A 17,369-nucleotide genomic window follows, 5' to 3' on the forward strand; every position below is an offset into this window, starting at 1 on the left:
AAGTTTTGTGCTAACGAGAGGTACTGACTCTACAACATTTAGATCAGTGAAACGTGCCAAGCATAGATATGAATAATAAGAAGGGAGGTGCTGGAGATTTAAACTGAGAGTGGTACCAGAGTGGTACCCTAGAGATTAAACAGAGTGGTATTTTGTGGCAGGAGGGCGGGGATGCTAAGCGTCATCCTCCCAGGTGATAGGCAGGTTTCATTGAACTTGGTACTTTCAACTTTTGTACACCACCCATGATCAGTCAGGTGCAGTAAGGTCATCAGAAAAGTTGGGATGCAAGCATAAAATAAGCACAGCTGAGCATTGTAGAAATGGCACAAATCCAACCCCTTGGAACATGCACATGGACTAGCAATAGGCTCTGACCCCCAAGTACTGTTTGCTAGAGGCGATTGCAAGCTTCACCACACAATCCTAGCTCTACTAGTGTTTTCTACAGAATTACAAACCTCAGCTTCCCTTTCCAGGGGCAAACAGCCTTCTACCATAGAAATGTTTGTATCTTATGCATTTTTTTTCTGCAGTCTACAAAAAACACTTATTTTCCTTATCCAATAGGCTCTAGTTCCATTAGCTCACTGCCAGCTGGGTAAAACACGGAATTCTTATTACGCTCACAGCTACTTGCCAAGTACTGAGGTATGGAACTCGAGTTCCTCCTAAATGTAACCTGAAATTATATCTACAGTGCAGAGCAGCGCCAACGAGGTCTTGTATTCTAAAGGGTTTAAATGTCTCATCCTAGGCTCCTGTACCTTTTAACAGTCATGTAGAAGAGGCATGTGTACCTTGCATGACACACTACACCTGTTGAAAATCCCTTCATCTACACAACTGTTGAAAGAAACCGAAACCCCATCTTCTTTTGCATGTGGCAACCCTATTTGAACTTCCTTCCCGTGGTGTGTGCAATTCAGCCAGCTTCAACGCATGAGCCGCTGTGACTCCAGATGTCATGAAGGGGGGCTTTGACGTATGCAGAGCTCTGCATATTGCACTGGGCTCCAAGTGGAATGCACAGCAAAACCCTCTTGCAGACTCTGGCATGTTTATCCACAGAAATTGAAAGCACAGAGAAATGCATTCTACAACAAGTCATCTATATTCCATTATCTACTATCGCAAAGGACAGGTTCAAATTACACCAGCATGCTGTCAGGTGAATTGGGCACGAGCTGCGCTTAAGTGGCAGTTTATGTGGAATGAAAATATAGACCAGCCCAGGTTTCCCAATTTGTACGTCATGCATCAGTTTTCAGTACTCCATTCAAGAAAAGGTTGATCAGCCAACACCGGAAGCGTATTGGAGGTCTTCTCAATCTACAACCTTTAGATACAAAGTGAGACCAAGCTTGCTGGTACATTTGAAACTGTTTACACACACAACAGGAGAAGCTTGCTTTTCTTACAAGTTGCTTACATTTTCTCTCAGTTTTTAGCAACTGACTGGTTGCTGGTGTGTGTGTGTGTGTGTGTGTGTGTGTGTGTGTGTAGTTATCAGAGGGGAGGATGATTTGATGGATAGACACAGGGCATTCATAGCACTCCCTTAGTGCCCCCTGGTGATCACTTCCATCTAAAGAACAAGCAGGGCTGCTTCATAGTGAAAAAATAACCTGGTTCAGATGCAACAGGAAACCATGACTTCGTGTTAATGAGAATGTACTGTGGCAAGCCTCATGCTCATACTCTCCTCCTCGGGGAACTGTGGTTTCTTTTGAGGCTAGATGAAACCAGAATCAAACGATGGTTCGGTTTCCTATTTTTTAAAAATCTAGCCAGTTAGAATCAACCAGGATCCCCAAGTTGGGACATAACAACAGCAACAACAGACATAGTGGGTTCAAAAGGAAACCTAGCAGCTGTCACACTCCTCTTGAGCACAGGGCAGAGGGAACACAAGCCCCCAAGTCTCACTGCCGTGCAATTGCATAATGGAAAACACAGCATTCCCATTTTGTCTAAACCAGGTCACTGTGCAATACACGCCAAGGACATCCTGCAGGGTTGCAGAAAGTGTTGAGCCCTTCCCCTTGTGCCACACACAATTAGCTTCTCAGTACCCTGTGCAACAGAGCCTCGGTATCCTGGCATTCCCTCCTTGGCCTTGCTGTGCAACTATCATGAGATATCAGCCCTGACAATCCTCCTTAATAGCAAGATTCTTCCACTCCTTTGTATAGACCTTTTTGACCCTGACTACGTGCTGCTGACCTATCTCCTTTGCTCCTACGCAATGTTAAGATATAGCAGTTCCTTATTAAGGAGAGGATCCTGAAAACCATTTCACAGGGGGCTTCACTTAAAATGAGCAGAGTTTTCCTGACCCTTCTGGGAAGGGGTTTTAGGTGTGGAACTTTACTGTTTATTCATTTGAAACCAGGTGGGGGTGGGGAGATAAATGCAGCAATCTGATAAAATGACGCATCAGTATAAAATATAATATAGTCCCATGTATGAGAAAGCTATTGGCTGTAAGTGAAGTGCACAGAACATTACTGTTGAATTAAGTGCTGTGCGGCCTTTTCTTTCAAATTGAAGTGTACAGTTCTTAATTTTGTTGAGTTCAGCTTGAGGTTTACAACTGCATGCATCGTCAGCATATTAAGTTGATTTGTGAATGTGGACTCGAGCTGAATTGGAAACACAGGTTTGATGGTCAAGTAGACGCAAAGGTGGTGTGATATGAATGAGAATACATTTTTGAGGGCCCAGCTAGATATTATGGAGTGCTGTGGTGCAACCACCAACCCACCGTTCTGTGTGAGGTGCTGATAACATCTACTTAGAGAAAGGCATAGCATCATCTCGGTGTTTCCAAGCCCTTGACAAACAGCAACCAGTGAAATGGTATCAGGAGAGGAAGAAGTGAGGAGAAATGGTATCAGGAGACCTAGTTAGATGCTACTGGAAAGATTTGTGGAGAAGACACAAATTGGTCATCTTTAGTTTGGTGTCTTTGAGAGTGTTGGATGGAAGATGATTTAGATATGCCTGATAATTGAGCACTTCTTTTATTCTTGCCGTGACACTTTGAAAGACACGCTGCAGGAAGCTTTCAGCAGCAATGCACCTGCATTAAGGTTGCTTCTAGCAGGAAGACTGGCTCCTTTGCATGAGAGGACTACCCCATTCATTGCCAAAGTAGCAATCTTCTTGTTGCAAACCGTGGTTGAAAGAGGAATTTGCACTCCCGGTCCCTGGCTTAACATTGGCTCCTCTGCCAAGTAAAACATGGATATGGTCTTGGTGGTGGAGCCAACAGACTGCTCGATGAGGAAGCTTTTCCAAAGAAAATTGTCTGACATTGACTCAAGAATAATCTATCAGGTGTAGGATGGTAATAATGGAAGACTAATTTGTGGTGACCTGCTTGTCCCAAAGCTCTTCAGAGCTTCTTACTGCATCTCTTTATAAAGAGTCCACTAAAACATCCTTTGTGCCCATACAGAGATTATCTGCATGTAGGAATCAAAAGAGAGCTGTTAACAATGATATTTACGAGAAGGGGTGATTCCTAAGCACTAAAATTGGATTAATTAACCTCATTTTACCACCACCTCACAATTATATACCCAGTAGTTTATAAAAATACTAGTGATAGGAAATCTGTAAGTTCCTTTGGCAACTTGTTTTGCTGCCCATTGATTCACATGAGCAGAGTATTGGTTGTGCACCCATGTTAGTGTGAAAGCCTTTCCTCTAACTGTAGCTAATGGAAATGCAATAATGGCAAGCAGGGCTTTTTTTTTCCGGCTCCAGCACCTCTCAGGTGGGCGCCATTGCCATTCTAAGAGAACAAGGGAGGTGCTCATCATGAGTTATGGCACCTCTTTTTGCGGAAAATTAGCATCGATGGCAAGGCATAAGCGTCTGATCTTTAACCTGTTCTAAAAATCCAAAATGCTGCATCTTCCCCTACCTTATTATGCAATGCTTCCAGCTGCTGAGGTCAGCACTGGTGGGAGGGAAATGGGAAGCATAGCAAGAAGTATTGCCCTGAAAATGCACTCCTATTGTCAGAATTTACAGCAACCATTGTTGCTTTGGCACGAAGGTAAGCCCAGCCTCCTGTGCTGACCTGCTTATTTAGCTGGGTGAGCAATGATCTGAATGGATCACAATGTGTGTTTTCTGGGTGGTTGATGCCCTGATTCAGAGCTACAAACCCATTGAAAAGATAGCAAAATCAACCTTGGGCTAAAGCTGTTTCTGCACCAGCACCACATTTCATTTCCCATGCCTCTACTGACCTTCATGCTCGTCCCATATCCCTAAGTGTTTCCTCCTCTTTGGGTTTTTAAAAAAAACAACACCAAGCCCACAATGATGCTGAAATTGCACAATTTAAACATTTTGAGATAAATTCACCTAAGTAACTGATGCCTGTGCAACGTCAGATGATGGCTTGCTGACTGGGAGACTGCAAAAATTGTCATGCTTCAATAATCAACTGAAGAAAATTCACTCTTGAATTTTCTACCCTTTGGCTGTCCAAACACCACCAGCAAATCTTGCAATTGCATTTCATTAGGTACCGCCACCCTTTCCAGAAGCAGGAATGCCTTCCTAACATGACTGAACTGAGAATGCCTGCCAGTAGGTCCCATGCCAGCCAAGCCTGCAAATCTTTAGGAATCGCAGCCCTGCTTTAGCAATGCCTGCAAGTCCTGCTCTTAACAGTATATACATACCCAAATAAAGTCTTCCAAACTTTGCAAACCTTGAATAAGAGGCAGTGTGTTCTAGCAATTAAAACTCTACACTCTGGAAAGATCCACCTGAGTAGCTGCTGTATAGCCCTGTTTTTTCTATTCTATGTTAGCACCCCCTCTGCAGCATTTGGCAATACCCTTTAATGGGCACCAGGCTGAGTTACTAAATGCAGCAATCTCTGGAACAACAACAAAGAACTGTTTCACCGCCTCCTAAGCCTCATCTAGATAAACGCCCGACTGGTTTGACCAACAGCCTGAGGAAACTCTTTTTAGAGTAGATATGAAGACACCCCATTAGGTAGAGGTGAATCAAGGCCAGGTGGGAGGTGGCACAAGTAAGATCAAAGAAGACAAAAGAGCCCTTCTCAGATTATTTCACCATAATACAAGTTTTTCAGACCTTCCCACTACAGCCAGAACTGCAGCATGACATTCTTCCTCACCCCTTTCACAAGCAGCCATATTACCTGCGATTTATCTAACCAGCAGCATACTACAAAAGAAGAGTGCCAAGAAGACATGACAGCTCTTGATTTGATATGGTGGCAGAGGGAGGTGTGGATTTCTAAAGCACCTAGTACCACTGCCTAATTTTAAACATGGTGCTTTTGCCCCGCCCCCCACCACAAGCCCTCTATCCTTATTCCCTACCCTGATGTTTAAAATCTTTTCTTGCATCTCCCCACCCCAATACACTGGTTCTGGAGAGATGACTGGACGACCCCTTAACTGAAACCAACAATGCCAATTTGCTGGCTGGCCAGAGTCCACTCTGCAATCGGTGGTTTGCTTGACGACTCCATACCTATCCAAAATATGCTTATGGCATGCTGAGCAGAGGCAGGAGGAGGAGTAAGTGGGAAACCGCCCAGCCTCCAAAACTTGTTCCTTGTAGCCTCGGCCAAGGCCAACGATGCAACCCACCCCAATCTATCAACCAAAGGCAAGAGCAGCGTTTGGGCAGTGAGGTGCTGAACGGGGCATGTGCCTGTCTCCTTTGTGAATATGAAAGGGGGCAGGAGGGAGGGGGGCCATTAAGAACAAACATCCCTGTACTTCATACATCACCCAGCTCTCTCGGCAAATGTCAGCTACCTGCCATAGTAAGCAGAGGACAGTTGTTTGTACCTTGTTTTTGCCGGGGTTGGTGGGGGGGACCTAACGGAGCTGTGGTTGGTAATGTTTGCAGCTCCACAGCATTTTGCTTGCACTGACCCATCAAGAGACAGCAACTCCCTTCTTCCTCCACTAGGGCTTGGTCCATTCAGAGCATCACCCGCTCCCCCTTTGGCTTGGCTTGTTTAGGGCTGCCTGCAGAGTCAGCTCCAGAAGCTGCCTGAAGTGGTTTCCTCTCTCCTGCTAGAGGAATTTGCACAGAGTTTGTTGCCAGGAGGCTCTTGCTCTGGGTGCGTGAGCTGGAGGGAGCGAGGGAATGGCCGAGTGGAAGCTTAGCTGACCAGCCCTCCTCCTTCGCGGCTGATGAAAACTTGAGAACTGATCCGCAAAGGCAGCAAACCAGCCCTTTTGTGTTTGTTTTTCTTCTTTGAAATCAACACGGGTTTCTGCTCAAAGGAAAAACACAGAGGAGAAAGCTGGGCTGGACTTTCAGAAAGCAAAAGCCGACAAAATGCCTTCCAAGGAGGTACCCGCTGCTCCCTTCCGTTGGGCAGGGAGTCCAATTTTGAGAACTGTTAAAGAGGATGAGGTTCAGCGGTGTCAACCTTCCTCCTCCCCAGCTCTCCTAATCTAACTGTCACGACTGTCCCAGCCAGCCCCATTAAGCCGGGGCGGCCTTCCCCACCGTAAGCGAGCCATGGCATGGGCACAGGCACGACGACACAACTGTTGGTAGCCCTTTGGCAAGAGGTCAGGGTCAGGGATGCTTGGGAAATGTGAGTGCCAATGAGAATCCAGACATTCAAAAAAACCTGCAAGTGAGACCTCTTTATATCTCTAAGGCTATGTTACCCTTCGCGTGAAGAACCCGTCAGCCTGGCCATAGCCAACTGCCACCGGGTAATCGCTGGCTCTGGGTTAGCATGGGAGGGGCCCAGAAAACAAAGCCCCACCCCCCCACCCCCCATCCCAGAAAGGGTCACCTTCTAGCCAAAAGAAGAACAAAATAAATAAAGAGTCTGAATAATTATAATCATCATCATCATAATCCACAACCACAGCTAGAGGAGAAAATAAACGGTCAGCCCGAGAGCTCGGAAAGAGCATCCTCCGCAAAAACAAACGGTAACACAGGTCACAGACTTCCAAGCGCGAACACGACCACTGGAGAAGGCCCATGCTTTGGCAGAGAATGCAAATACTGTAAAAGGTTTTTTTTTTCTGGGTTTTTTGTTTTTTATATATATATATATATTTATATATATTTCACCTAACAAACTAACACCGTTCAACACTGGGGTCGACACAGGGAGGTGGAGCCTTTTTTTTTGTTTTTGTTTTGTTTGTTTGAAGTTGAGACATTTTTTCATTGCAACACCTGGTCACCTGAACAGCCGGACGGACGGACACAAAGAAATGGAGTTGGTGGGGATTTGGGAGGCGCAGTGTGGCCACGCTGCGAGTCGGACAGCTGTGTTGGTTCGGCTGGGTTTGCTGATTTATTTATTTCATTTATTTAGAATCAAGTCTGGTTGGATTTTTTCTTTTTTCCTTTTTTATATATATATTTTTTCTTTTTTTAGATTAGGGTTTTTTTGTTTTTTTTTCTGCAAACACAGGCACTGGAAATGAAAGAGGAGAGGATGGGGAAGGGGAACGGGGGGGGGGGGACACGAGCATGCGGGCACGTGCTTGTCACCGCTGCTCCCGGCTAGCGGCTCAGCTCAAATCACCGTCTCCTTCGAGATGAAACCAGAATATCCAGCATTAGCTCTGAAAGACACAAGCAGGTAGAGAGATGCTGTGAACGATTGCCAGAGACTGTTCCCCCTCTGCAGGCCAAACCACTTCCGAGCCTGACTCTGGGCCTTCCTTTAGTACTCTGGCCTGGCTTAAATGTGTTGTCAATCCTGCTTCTTGCTTCGCTGAATGATAAATAAAAGGGAATCTGCGTGTGCAGATCTCTTGACGTTTGTGCATCTGGAATGTAGTTTGCTGTACAGAACCGTCTTCAAATATCTCAAGGGCTGTCGCATGAAAGACGAAACAAAGTTCTTTCTTTGCTGCTCCTCCATTGGGTAGGACCCGAACCAATGGATTCAAGTTACAAGAAAAGAGATTCCAACTAACTTTCTGATGGTAAGAGCTGTTTGACAGTGGAAGTGACTCCCTCGGAAGGTGGCACACTCTCCTTCCCTGGAGGTTTCTAAGCAGAGGTTGGATGGCCACCTGTCAGGGATGCTTTAGCTGAGATTCCTGCATTCCAGCAGTTTGGACTAGATGACCCTACGGGCTACCTTCGAACTCTATGATTCTAACCACCTCACCACCTAGTTTAGCCTCTGTCCCCACCCACCACTGAGAGTCACCTCCTGAAAAATGCTGGAAATGGTCCCCCCACCCCTCCTTGCCTTGGTCTTACCCAGGGCCATCTTAAGTATGGCGCCAAGGAGCAAAGATCCTTCCGGCGTCCCCCTCCCCCCCGTTTCCCAGAGTTGCTGACCATTTTACAGCACTGCCGGCAGCTCTGCGGGGCTGGAGGAGGTGGGCAGCGGCTAGAGGGTGGCTCCTCCAGTGGGGAAGAGGCGGAGGCTCCGGGCATGGCGCTGCTTCAGCGAGGCGGGCAAGGGCAGCGAGCTGATCCCGGGAGGCGCCGCGCCCAGCCTCCGCCTCTTCCCCGGTGCCCTCCAGAACATGGCGCCCTGGTGCCCCTTGCCTCTATGGGCAAGTCGCCCCTGGTCTTACCTTCACTGGAGTGGTGCCACAGGTGCTCCCGAGCAGTGGAAGTGGACATTCTGCCACTTGCCATCGCGGCGGTGCCAGACGCGGGTCTCCTCCGACTGGCAAGTGCGAGGGCGGCCCTGCCCATCAATGTACTGCGTCAGGCGGATGTAGGCAATGCAGGCTGCATCTTCCCCAATGACGTGCACGTGAGGGTTCAGGATGGTTGTGTGAATGGGCTTGTTGTTCTTAGATAACACTGGAAGGGCAGGAACAGGAAACGAGAGTGAGTTTGTGGGGATGGGCTTGTCGCAGAAGGGCCGATGCTCATGCTTACAGTTACTTTCCTTCCCCTATGCTGTTGTGTGCTAACAGATGAAGTGAGTAACCCTGACCTAGGTTAAATAAGAACTCAACGCTGTCACTGAGTGATGGCTCCCACCCCTGCTCTGGAACCAGACAACAGTTTCAGATACGGATGCAGGCAAGGAGCAAAGGATATGGCAGTGTGTTAGGATGAATGGAGAGGAGATTATACGCCAGTTAATGCAAGAAAACAGGGTCATTCTCTCCCCCCACACACCCTTTTTCAAGGAAATCACAACCCCTGAGGGGGCAACTCTCTGAATTTGCTTGTTGATTACTAGATTACTTTGTCCTCACCAGAAAGTAAGGGTTTGCGTTCTGTTCAGCTGAGTAGGAAGGAATTAGGCTGGAACACCTGGGAAGATACTATGAGAACTGGTGAACGAGTTGGTGGTGGCACAACCACAGGTGCAACTGCACAGCCGTGACCTCCCCACTGCCATACCCTGCTCCAGCCCTATCCAGGCAAGTAGCAGCAAAGCTTGTGTCAGGAGGGCAAGCTCCCTCACAATTGCCTCATCTAACTGAGTATTGCCTGTGCAAACCGGCAATGCTTCCCGGGGTCTTAGGCGGAATAGGGGTTTCCTCATCACCTGCTTACCTGATCTCTTCAGCTGGAGATGGCAGGGAATGAACCAGAGTACTTCCCAACCCAAACATTTGAGATCAAGTGGAGACACCTTCTTAACACTACTGCAATGTTTGTTGATGGTGTGGTATGTGGCACCCACGTGAGAGGGTGCTCTCTATATTAGCGTCCCAACTGTGAAACACCCTCTGCTCACAGATTTCTGGTTGATGCCAACCCTGATGTGTTTTAAGAAGCTGGTAAAGACATTTATTGAGGCCACTGGGTGCCATGGACTGGCTGGATGCAGAGGAGTGGTGGGAGGCAGTAGCCAGGGGATTGGTGGTGGGACCATGATGAGTGGTCAGAAGCTGAAGAGGGAGCAGACTGGGAGGAGGAGGAGGTGTCAGAAGCTGAAGAGGGAGCAGGGAGCAGGAAGAGGCTGCGGCAGACAGCCGTCCAGACTCAGAGGCAGGATAGGAGGTGGGGCCAAAAGGCAGAGATGACGCCTTCAGGCTGTTGAAGAAGCCAAGGAATCCTTCCCTCCTGCTATGACCAGCTCCTCACCCCCTCTGGTATCCCAGAACCAGCAGTGGTATGAAGAGGGCAGAGCAGAGACAGGCAAGGCAAAGAAGTCTCAGGTTGCCTGGGAAGGAGCCAGGGGTAGGAGGAGACTTAAGGAGTTAGTTTACTAGAGGAGGTTTTCTTTCCCACTCTTGCACTGTTGTGATGAAATGTGGTAATCAGTTGAATTTGTTTAAGATTGGTTCATTAGGTATTAATACATTTTTATGGTCTGCCCACTCGGTGATTGATGTGGGGCTCCTCCAGACAACCAATTTAATCAGCCTTTGTTCTGATTTGCTTTCACAAAACTTGTGTGTAAGTCACACTTGCAGCCAGTTTCTACTGAGGATTCCTTCATATTTGTTTACAGTACACTAATGAGCATTCATCCTGATTTGCTTGCAGGGTGTTTATGTATCTTCCCGTTAATCATTCATTCATTCCACACTTTTCAGTGCATTTCCCATCATATTCCTAATGCGAAAGTCTTCTGTTTGCACTGGAGTGACAGAGAACTTCAATTCATTGGTGCAAACCTGAAGTTTCAGTATGCCCTTGAATCCCTCCTGCAAAATAGTGACAGTCTGGATTCACCCTTTGATGAAGAGCAGGTTATAAACTTCCTCTATAAATAACAAATAATCAAGCAAGCCCTCATATAACAACAATACCCTATAGTTGCAACACCCTAGAGGTCCTGGACCCTAAGGAAGTTAGATTAGTCTCAATCAGAGCCAGGGCCTTTTCAACACTGGCTCCGGCCTGGTGGGACGCTCTGTCTCATGAGACCAGAGCCCTGCGGGATCTGATTTCTTTCCGCATGGCCTGTAAGACAGAGTTGTTCCGCCTGGCCTTTGGCTTAGAATCAATTTGACTCCTTCCCCCTCTTTCTTTCTTTTTTCCTTTCTCCTCCTGTGATGAGGCTGCATTTTAATGTTTTAATGTTGTATTTTAATCTCTTTTTTTTAGTTGTATTTCAATCAACTTGTGTTTATTATTGGTTGTTAGCCGCCCTGAGCCCGGTCTTGGCTGGGGAGGGTGGGGTATAAATAAATTATTATTATTATATGTCACCTGTCCCTACAACCAATATAAGCTGGTTGAAGGAAAGAGTAAAGAAGTAGGAACCTTTCAAGGACAAAGGAGCTGCCAAATGTCATTCCTTACGCAGTTATGTTCCTGAGTTGGGAAGAGAAGTGGCGGAAAACTCCTGTCAGTGGACAGGAAGACTTTCTCCCTCCCATATCTTACATGTAACAAGATATACTTACAGTTTTCAAAATAAAATCTGTGGAAGTCCATCCCTTCAACAAGGTTGCCCAAGGCTTCTGGTTCGAATGAAGTTAGGCCTGGATCACATATTTTTCTAGACAGGCAGGAAACACAGAGAGATGCCTTACTAGCAGTGCCGCATGGAGGCATAAGACTGCCAGTGGAGGATAGGGTTATCAGCCCTTAAGTCATCTGTATGACTTAAAATCGATTTCAAAAAATTCCGCTGGAAAAAACTGTTATGTCCCTGCGGAGATGGCACTATTGAGTCAGTGGCTCATGTGCTTCTGGCTGCACTCTTTATAAAGATTTGAGAGGTTATTAACCCTCTACTATTGTCCATGCCGGGTCGCTCAACCATTGCTACTGTGTCCTTTCGTCTAGCAGATCAAGAAGATCAGGTGATAGCAAAAACTGCAAGTTTTTTAGTAGGGGCTGTTAGAATAAGATCTATTATTTGATTATTGGTGTAAACCCCCAAAATGTATTTTCCAGTGTTAAGTTTTTACCTCTATCTTCAGTACATTTTATTTTATTGCTATGGCTAGTGGCTGATGCAAATAAACATCCTTCTGATTCTGATAAGGTTATCAGTGGCTAAGAGCCAATACGGCTATGTTCTACCTTTATGTTCAGGGTTGGTCTAAAGGCCTAGATACCCAGAAATCTCTTTCATTTTCCATCGAAGCTCAGGAAGCCTGAGCCTTTGTGTTCCACAGAATGCATCTACCAAGACAGGAAAAGATCTATCTAACTGAGAAAGGAGTGGGATAAATAAACATCCAAAATAAACAACTAAATATGATCCAATAAACTGCTGGGCTACATCATCTCAAGAAACTGATTATCGATGTCAAAATGTGCTTCTCTGACAGTAAAAGAGGTACTGCTGAGTTGCTCTTTGCTCATATGATTGTAGCTCAAGAACTTTGGAAGCGGTGGCTAATTTGTGCCTTTAGATTGGGTCCACTCAAACCTGAACCAATTTTATCAATGTGCAGAAAGGGACCAATCCAAGTGACTTGTGATACTCAAACTCGAATTAGGAAAAGTCAGACGCCAAACAAGGAATAACCAAGAGAGTTTTACGAACATTAACTCCTATGTAGATGAGACTGTTTGGCTATACCAACCACAGAGTGGCTCAGCGAGGCAGGTATAAAGGCAATTGGGAGGGAGGTAAAAAAAGAAGCCAGTAATTAAAGTGAAATTTGTTGGAGAGTGTCCTCATTAAAACTCTGTGGGGGTTCAAGGGTATGGGCTAAAGTCACACGAGGCCACCACCTTGCTGAAGCTAAGCAAATCCGGGTCTGGTCGGTGCCTAGATGGGGGAGACTGCCTTGGGACCACATGTAGCACAGCTCCTTTGTGTTCCATGGTGGAAGAAAGACAAGATATAAATGTAGAATGTAAAATAAATGAGACTATTTATTGGGAGCATCACTGGTTGACACAGTGAGCTAATGGCTAATCATATTTCTGAATGACAAGAGTGAGAGGAACATATCCCCCAGGACAAGCCCAGCTGCCATGTTTCAGAGCAAGTGCAATGTTCTCAACTGCGTTTCCTATGGCTATTGGGTAATGCATGGGAGAACCTCACCTTAAAATCTACAGCTACCTTTATTTTGCACGAAGAAGACAGACCTGCTCAAAAACTAGCCGGCAAACTTTTTTTGTTAAGATTCCTGGTGGGGGCATGAAAGATATGGCACTTCCTCCTGTGGCAACATTTGGAAGCCCACAGGTAGCTTTGAGATAGCACAGGTGGTAAAGATTTACTCTCAGGGTTGTGAGTTCAAGCATCACATTCCAGCAATGCAGGAGGTTGGACTAGATGATCCCAGAGGCCCCTTCCAACTCTATGATTCTAGGTCATCCGTCCCCCCCCCCCCCGATTTAAAATAACAAGTGGCATAGTGACCAGATTAAATCTGCAGATGAAGGGCACTGTATACATTAATGAATGTGAAGACATGTAAAACTGGGTTTTGAGCCCAGTATTTTAGTGAAACCAAACATCCCGTCTACTTACGCATATGCCTCAAAGTCCCCATTGTTCACAGCCTCAATCAGCTGCTCTGTAATCTTTATGATTTCCTGCTTGCGGGCTACAAGTGGAGGAAAGATCCGAAGGGGGAGAGAGAGAGAGAAGGAAGGAAGGAAGAGGAGACATACACAACGTCAGTGAGAGCAGATTCCCTGTAGGTCTCAAGGCCCTAGCAGAAAACTAACAGCCTTAAGTGTCCTTTCATGCCTCGCTCCTTTGTTCTGGGAGTTTATATGAACCACTTCTCCATTGTGAGATCTTGTAAGGAGGCTTACATGACATATACAGAGTACCATACCTTGAAAGAACAGGATGCAAATGGCCAGGATGCACATATGGCAAGAAATACAGGCTCACTCTTAGGAAACCAGAAAATACTGATAGCTTTCAGCAGGGCAATATTAGATCCCTTATTCACCACAAACACGCGACAGCAAAAGTATTACTTTCCTCCCATCCTGAAACTGCCCACGATTCTCCCACAATGATGCAGACTAAAACCGCCAAGTACCTCTGTAACCAGAACATATAGGAGGAGATCTGGAGAGATGCAGGAATTTGCAAGGCACCCAAGCGACCCAGTTAGAGCAAGCTCTATGAATAATGCAGAACCCAAGTGGCGGAGATGGTGTCAGTGGCCTTGCCAAGGTCATCTCTTGGGAGCAAAAGCATTTGGAAACTTATGCCCTCATGGGGCCTGGAGAATCCACTCCACTCACGCTTGCTGTGCCTTGACGTAACCCACTTGGATCCTAGACTCCCATTAACAGAACTGAGTGGGAAGTTGGGAAGTGGGCACCCATGAGGGTGGAGGTGGGAAGCCCTTCTAAATTCTAGCCTCTAGAAAGTTTGAATAGGTGCAGAACCCATATGTACGACTGGGCAAGGAGAGCTGCATAGGAAGACTAGCAGACCTGGAGAATCTCAAGCAACAAAGACCCCACCCACATTTTGTGGACAAGTTGGTCCCATCTGCCAAAAGTGCCACATGTGGATCTGCGTGACAGGGATTCAATGTCCACCTTAGCCAAGGGCTTAGAAAATATGGCTTGCCAAGCGTGTTAATGGTCTACGGAAACAGACGCTTGGCTCCCTTTTCTAAAGCACGAAAATGCTTTAGAATCGAATGCTTCAATCAAACTTCCATCTTCACACAACTCTTCTGACTCACCCTAGATCTCCTGTGTTTCCCCAGCTTGCAGCAAAACTGATCCAAGAAAGCTCATGGACCCGGGCTCTGTGTAATTGGTCCCATAAATACCTCTCTTTCAAGGTATAATTATACTGCTGACATCCTTCTCTCTTGTTCATTTTAAATTTCATCTACTGACATAATCTTGCCTTTGATCTGGTACCTCTCCCCCACAGGCCTAGTACAAATGCAAACTTGCCACTTTTACTCAAGGTGGCTCAGGACGATTCCCCTGCCTGAACTAATGTTAATCTTTAGCTCATGTTTCTCAAACGTGTGCATGGCAGAAGATGATATGCATGCAAATGAGCAAATGGGAAGGTATCAGTTAGTTGTTCTTGAACATTTGAGTTTACCTGGGCTGATTCTTTGCTTTGTGAGCACTCCTGATTCTTAGGCATGCAGGGACTACTTGTACGTCCATGTTTATACTGCGTATGTATTGAGGGGATTCTTTCAGGGAACATAAAACAAGCTTCTAAGTGGTTTGGCTTTAAAGTAAATCTGTTATGTTTGGGTCATATCCAATGGTAGATCTGCCATAGTGGAAAGTACTTACATCAGGGCACCTGGTTTTTGCTTATCACTGCCCCACTCGCATGTGCATGCGCAAACACACACACACACACACACACCCCTACTGCAGCCCTCTTCACCACACCCCATTCTTTTCTGAATAGTAAATCAACTCTCACAAGCAGCTGATATGTGCTTATAAGAGGTATCATCAAAAATCTGGTGTCCCAACTTGCAGGAGTACTTTCTGCAAAGGCAAAGACATCACTGAATATAACACTATAATGTGAAATGAGAGCAGGCCCTTTTCCACAACTTACTATATAGGTTTCCATAGGACAAATAAAGTTGCTTTTTTAGGGGGGGTTTAAACCTGGGGAAAGCTGCAAAGGGGAAAATGTAACCCTTTCCTTTCCCCAGCATTGGAGTCCCATTCTGAATCGCTCCCCCCAGCTGCACTTACCTTTTTAAAAGAAAAGAAAAAGTAGTGAATCATGTAGCAGACGTCCCATAATATATTCTAGGCACAACCCCAGTGGAGTAATTATACAGACTTTTGGGTTAATCTATTAATTGCAACTGCAAAATTGCCCCCACTATGTTCAAAGCATAATAGACTGCCCCTCTCACTAATGAACTTCCTTAAAATGTGGCCACATTTTAGACATTAAAAAATAAAGATTACCCAAGATTTTAAATGATTTTATATCTACTGCTTTTTGTATTTTTACTGTTGCTTTTGCTTCTGAGGCCTTTGATCTGTTTTATATTTGTTTTATGGTTCTCTTTTGCAGGCTATCTTGAAAATCTAGATTAATAAAATTATGTTTTTAAAAAAACCTAATGAACTTCCTACTGTTTGTTTGCATCCCTCTGCATCCCATAAAAATGTGAATGTATGAAACCACATCCTATCCTGCCCGCTTCTGCACCCATAATCACCAATGTATGGATTAGAATGATCCATCCCCACAGAAAAATGAATTGAGGTTGCAATTCCGTGCACATTTATCTGGGAGGAAGCTATATTCAACACAGAGGGACTTACTTCCAGGTAAACATGCACAGGATGGCTCTGGGAAAGAGGGAGGAGAACTCTTTAAAGCAGTTTAAAGCAAAATGGATAATTCATTCACATGAAGTGATCCTAAATATTTTGTTGAAACTATTTTGCTGAATGAAGTGGAACAGAAATGCTGCTCCCCCACCTCTCATCAAGTTGGATGGTCCTCAAGGCCAGCCAAGTTATTTTGGCACCTGAGGCAGAACATCTCACAAGCGCCACTGCCTGGCAGTAAAAATGCCCTTTCATGACACCCAAAATCAGCTGCCTAATAGTAAGACTAGCCCAGGTTGAAAATATGCACTAAGCCTTAAAGAAACCAGCAAGCAACGAAAGACAGTACTATCCTGATCCTATCCAGCTACACATTTCTCCTTGAAAATAAACCTAGTCTCGGGGGGGGGGTGCCTTTAACTTTCCAGCAAATCCAGTTCTTACCTGTGAGCTTGCCAGTCATGCCTGCTTCTGCTTTGAAATGAGTGTTCTCCCTATGCCCTGTCCTAGAACTAGTTGTGTGGCATCTCAGCTCATGTTTGCTGGTGTCTCCCTCCAGCTGCAAATGTGCCAAGCTGTTATTCAGCCCTGTAAACCAACACCGCTGCCCGGGACTCCCAGGTTTTCAGCAGGGGAAAGAAAGTTCAGGCCGGAAGGAGATGGCCTGAGACCTTGTGACTCACAATCCCGCGGAGAAAACAAACCACTTTTTCTGCATCTCCCCTGCAGTTGCTACTAGGTGCAGCAAAAAAGCTGTGCACTTTCAGTGCTCGATGCAACAGCAGCAAGAACAAAACATCCTCTGTAGGTGTGCTACTTTGGATAAGACTTGATCAGCCAGAACCTATTTTTGGTAATGCAGTTTGTACACTTTTTAACGAATATAATTTTATTGCTGATTTATGTTGTTCACTGCTATTATAGGCAGCTGGGCCAACCGCGGGAACAGAACATTTCATGGGGCTGCCTCAGGTGCCTTAGCATGGGTGGGCGGGGGCTGGAGGAGGCAGCGGCTTTGCTCGCCCAGCCTCAATAGGAAGAGGCAGAAGTCGCACATGGTGATGCTAATTGTCTGCGTGGCCGGCAACTGCCTTCTTCCTCCCCGCCAACTTTCTGACATCTTAGTATGCCACCGTATCATGTAGTTTATGCCGTATTATACCATAATATTAGCTGGCGGTATATTACGATGTTGGAAAGCAGATATCACCTAG

General features: G+C 45.8%; 1 protein-coding gene across 17 annotated transcripts in view; it reads right to left on the minus strand.

Annotated features, from left to right (window-relative positions):
- Positions 1–2,353: 2,353 nt before the first annotated feature.
- The window catches only part of CAMK2B (calcium/calmodulin dependent protein kinase II beta), a 205,379-nt gene continuing 190,363 nt past the window's right edge, over positions 2,354–17,369 (minus strand). For all 17 annotated transcript variants that reach the window (XM_080982399.1, XM_080982398.1, XM_080982405.1 and 14 more), the window contains 4 exons: positions 13,376–13,451; positions 11,340–11,434; positions 8,592–8,826; positions 2,354–7,619 (listed from right to left, as the gene is read on the minus strand). In XM_080982399.1, the coding sequence (XP_080838525.1) occupies positions 8,594–8,826; positions 11,340–11,434; positions 13,376–13,451 (404 nt within the window). In that variant the 3' untranslated portion in view covers positions 2,354–7,619; positions 8,592–8,593. The remainder of the gene's footprint in view (positions 7,620–8,591; positions 8,827–11,339; positions 11,435–13,375; positions 13,452–17,369) is intronic.

This window comes from Podarcis pityusensis, assembly GCF_964106645.2.
Source record: "Podarcis pityusensis genome assembly, chromosome: 15".
Taxonomy (NCBI): domain Eukaryota; kingdom Metazoa; phylum Chordata; class Lepidosauria; order Squamata; family Lacertidae; genus Podarcis; species Podarcis pityusensis.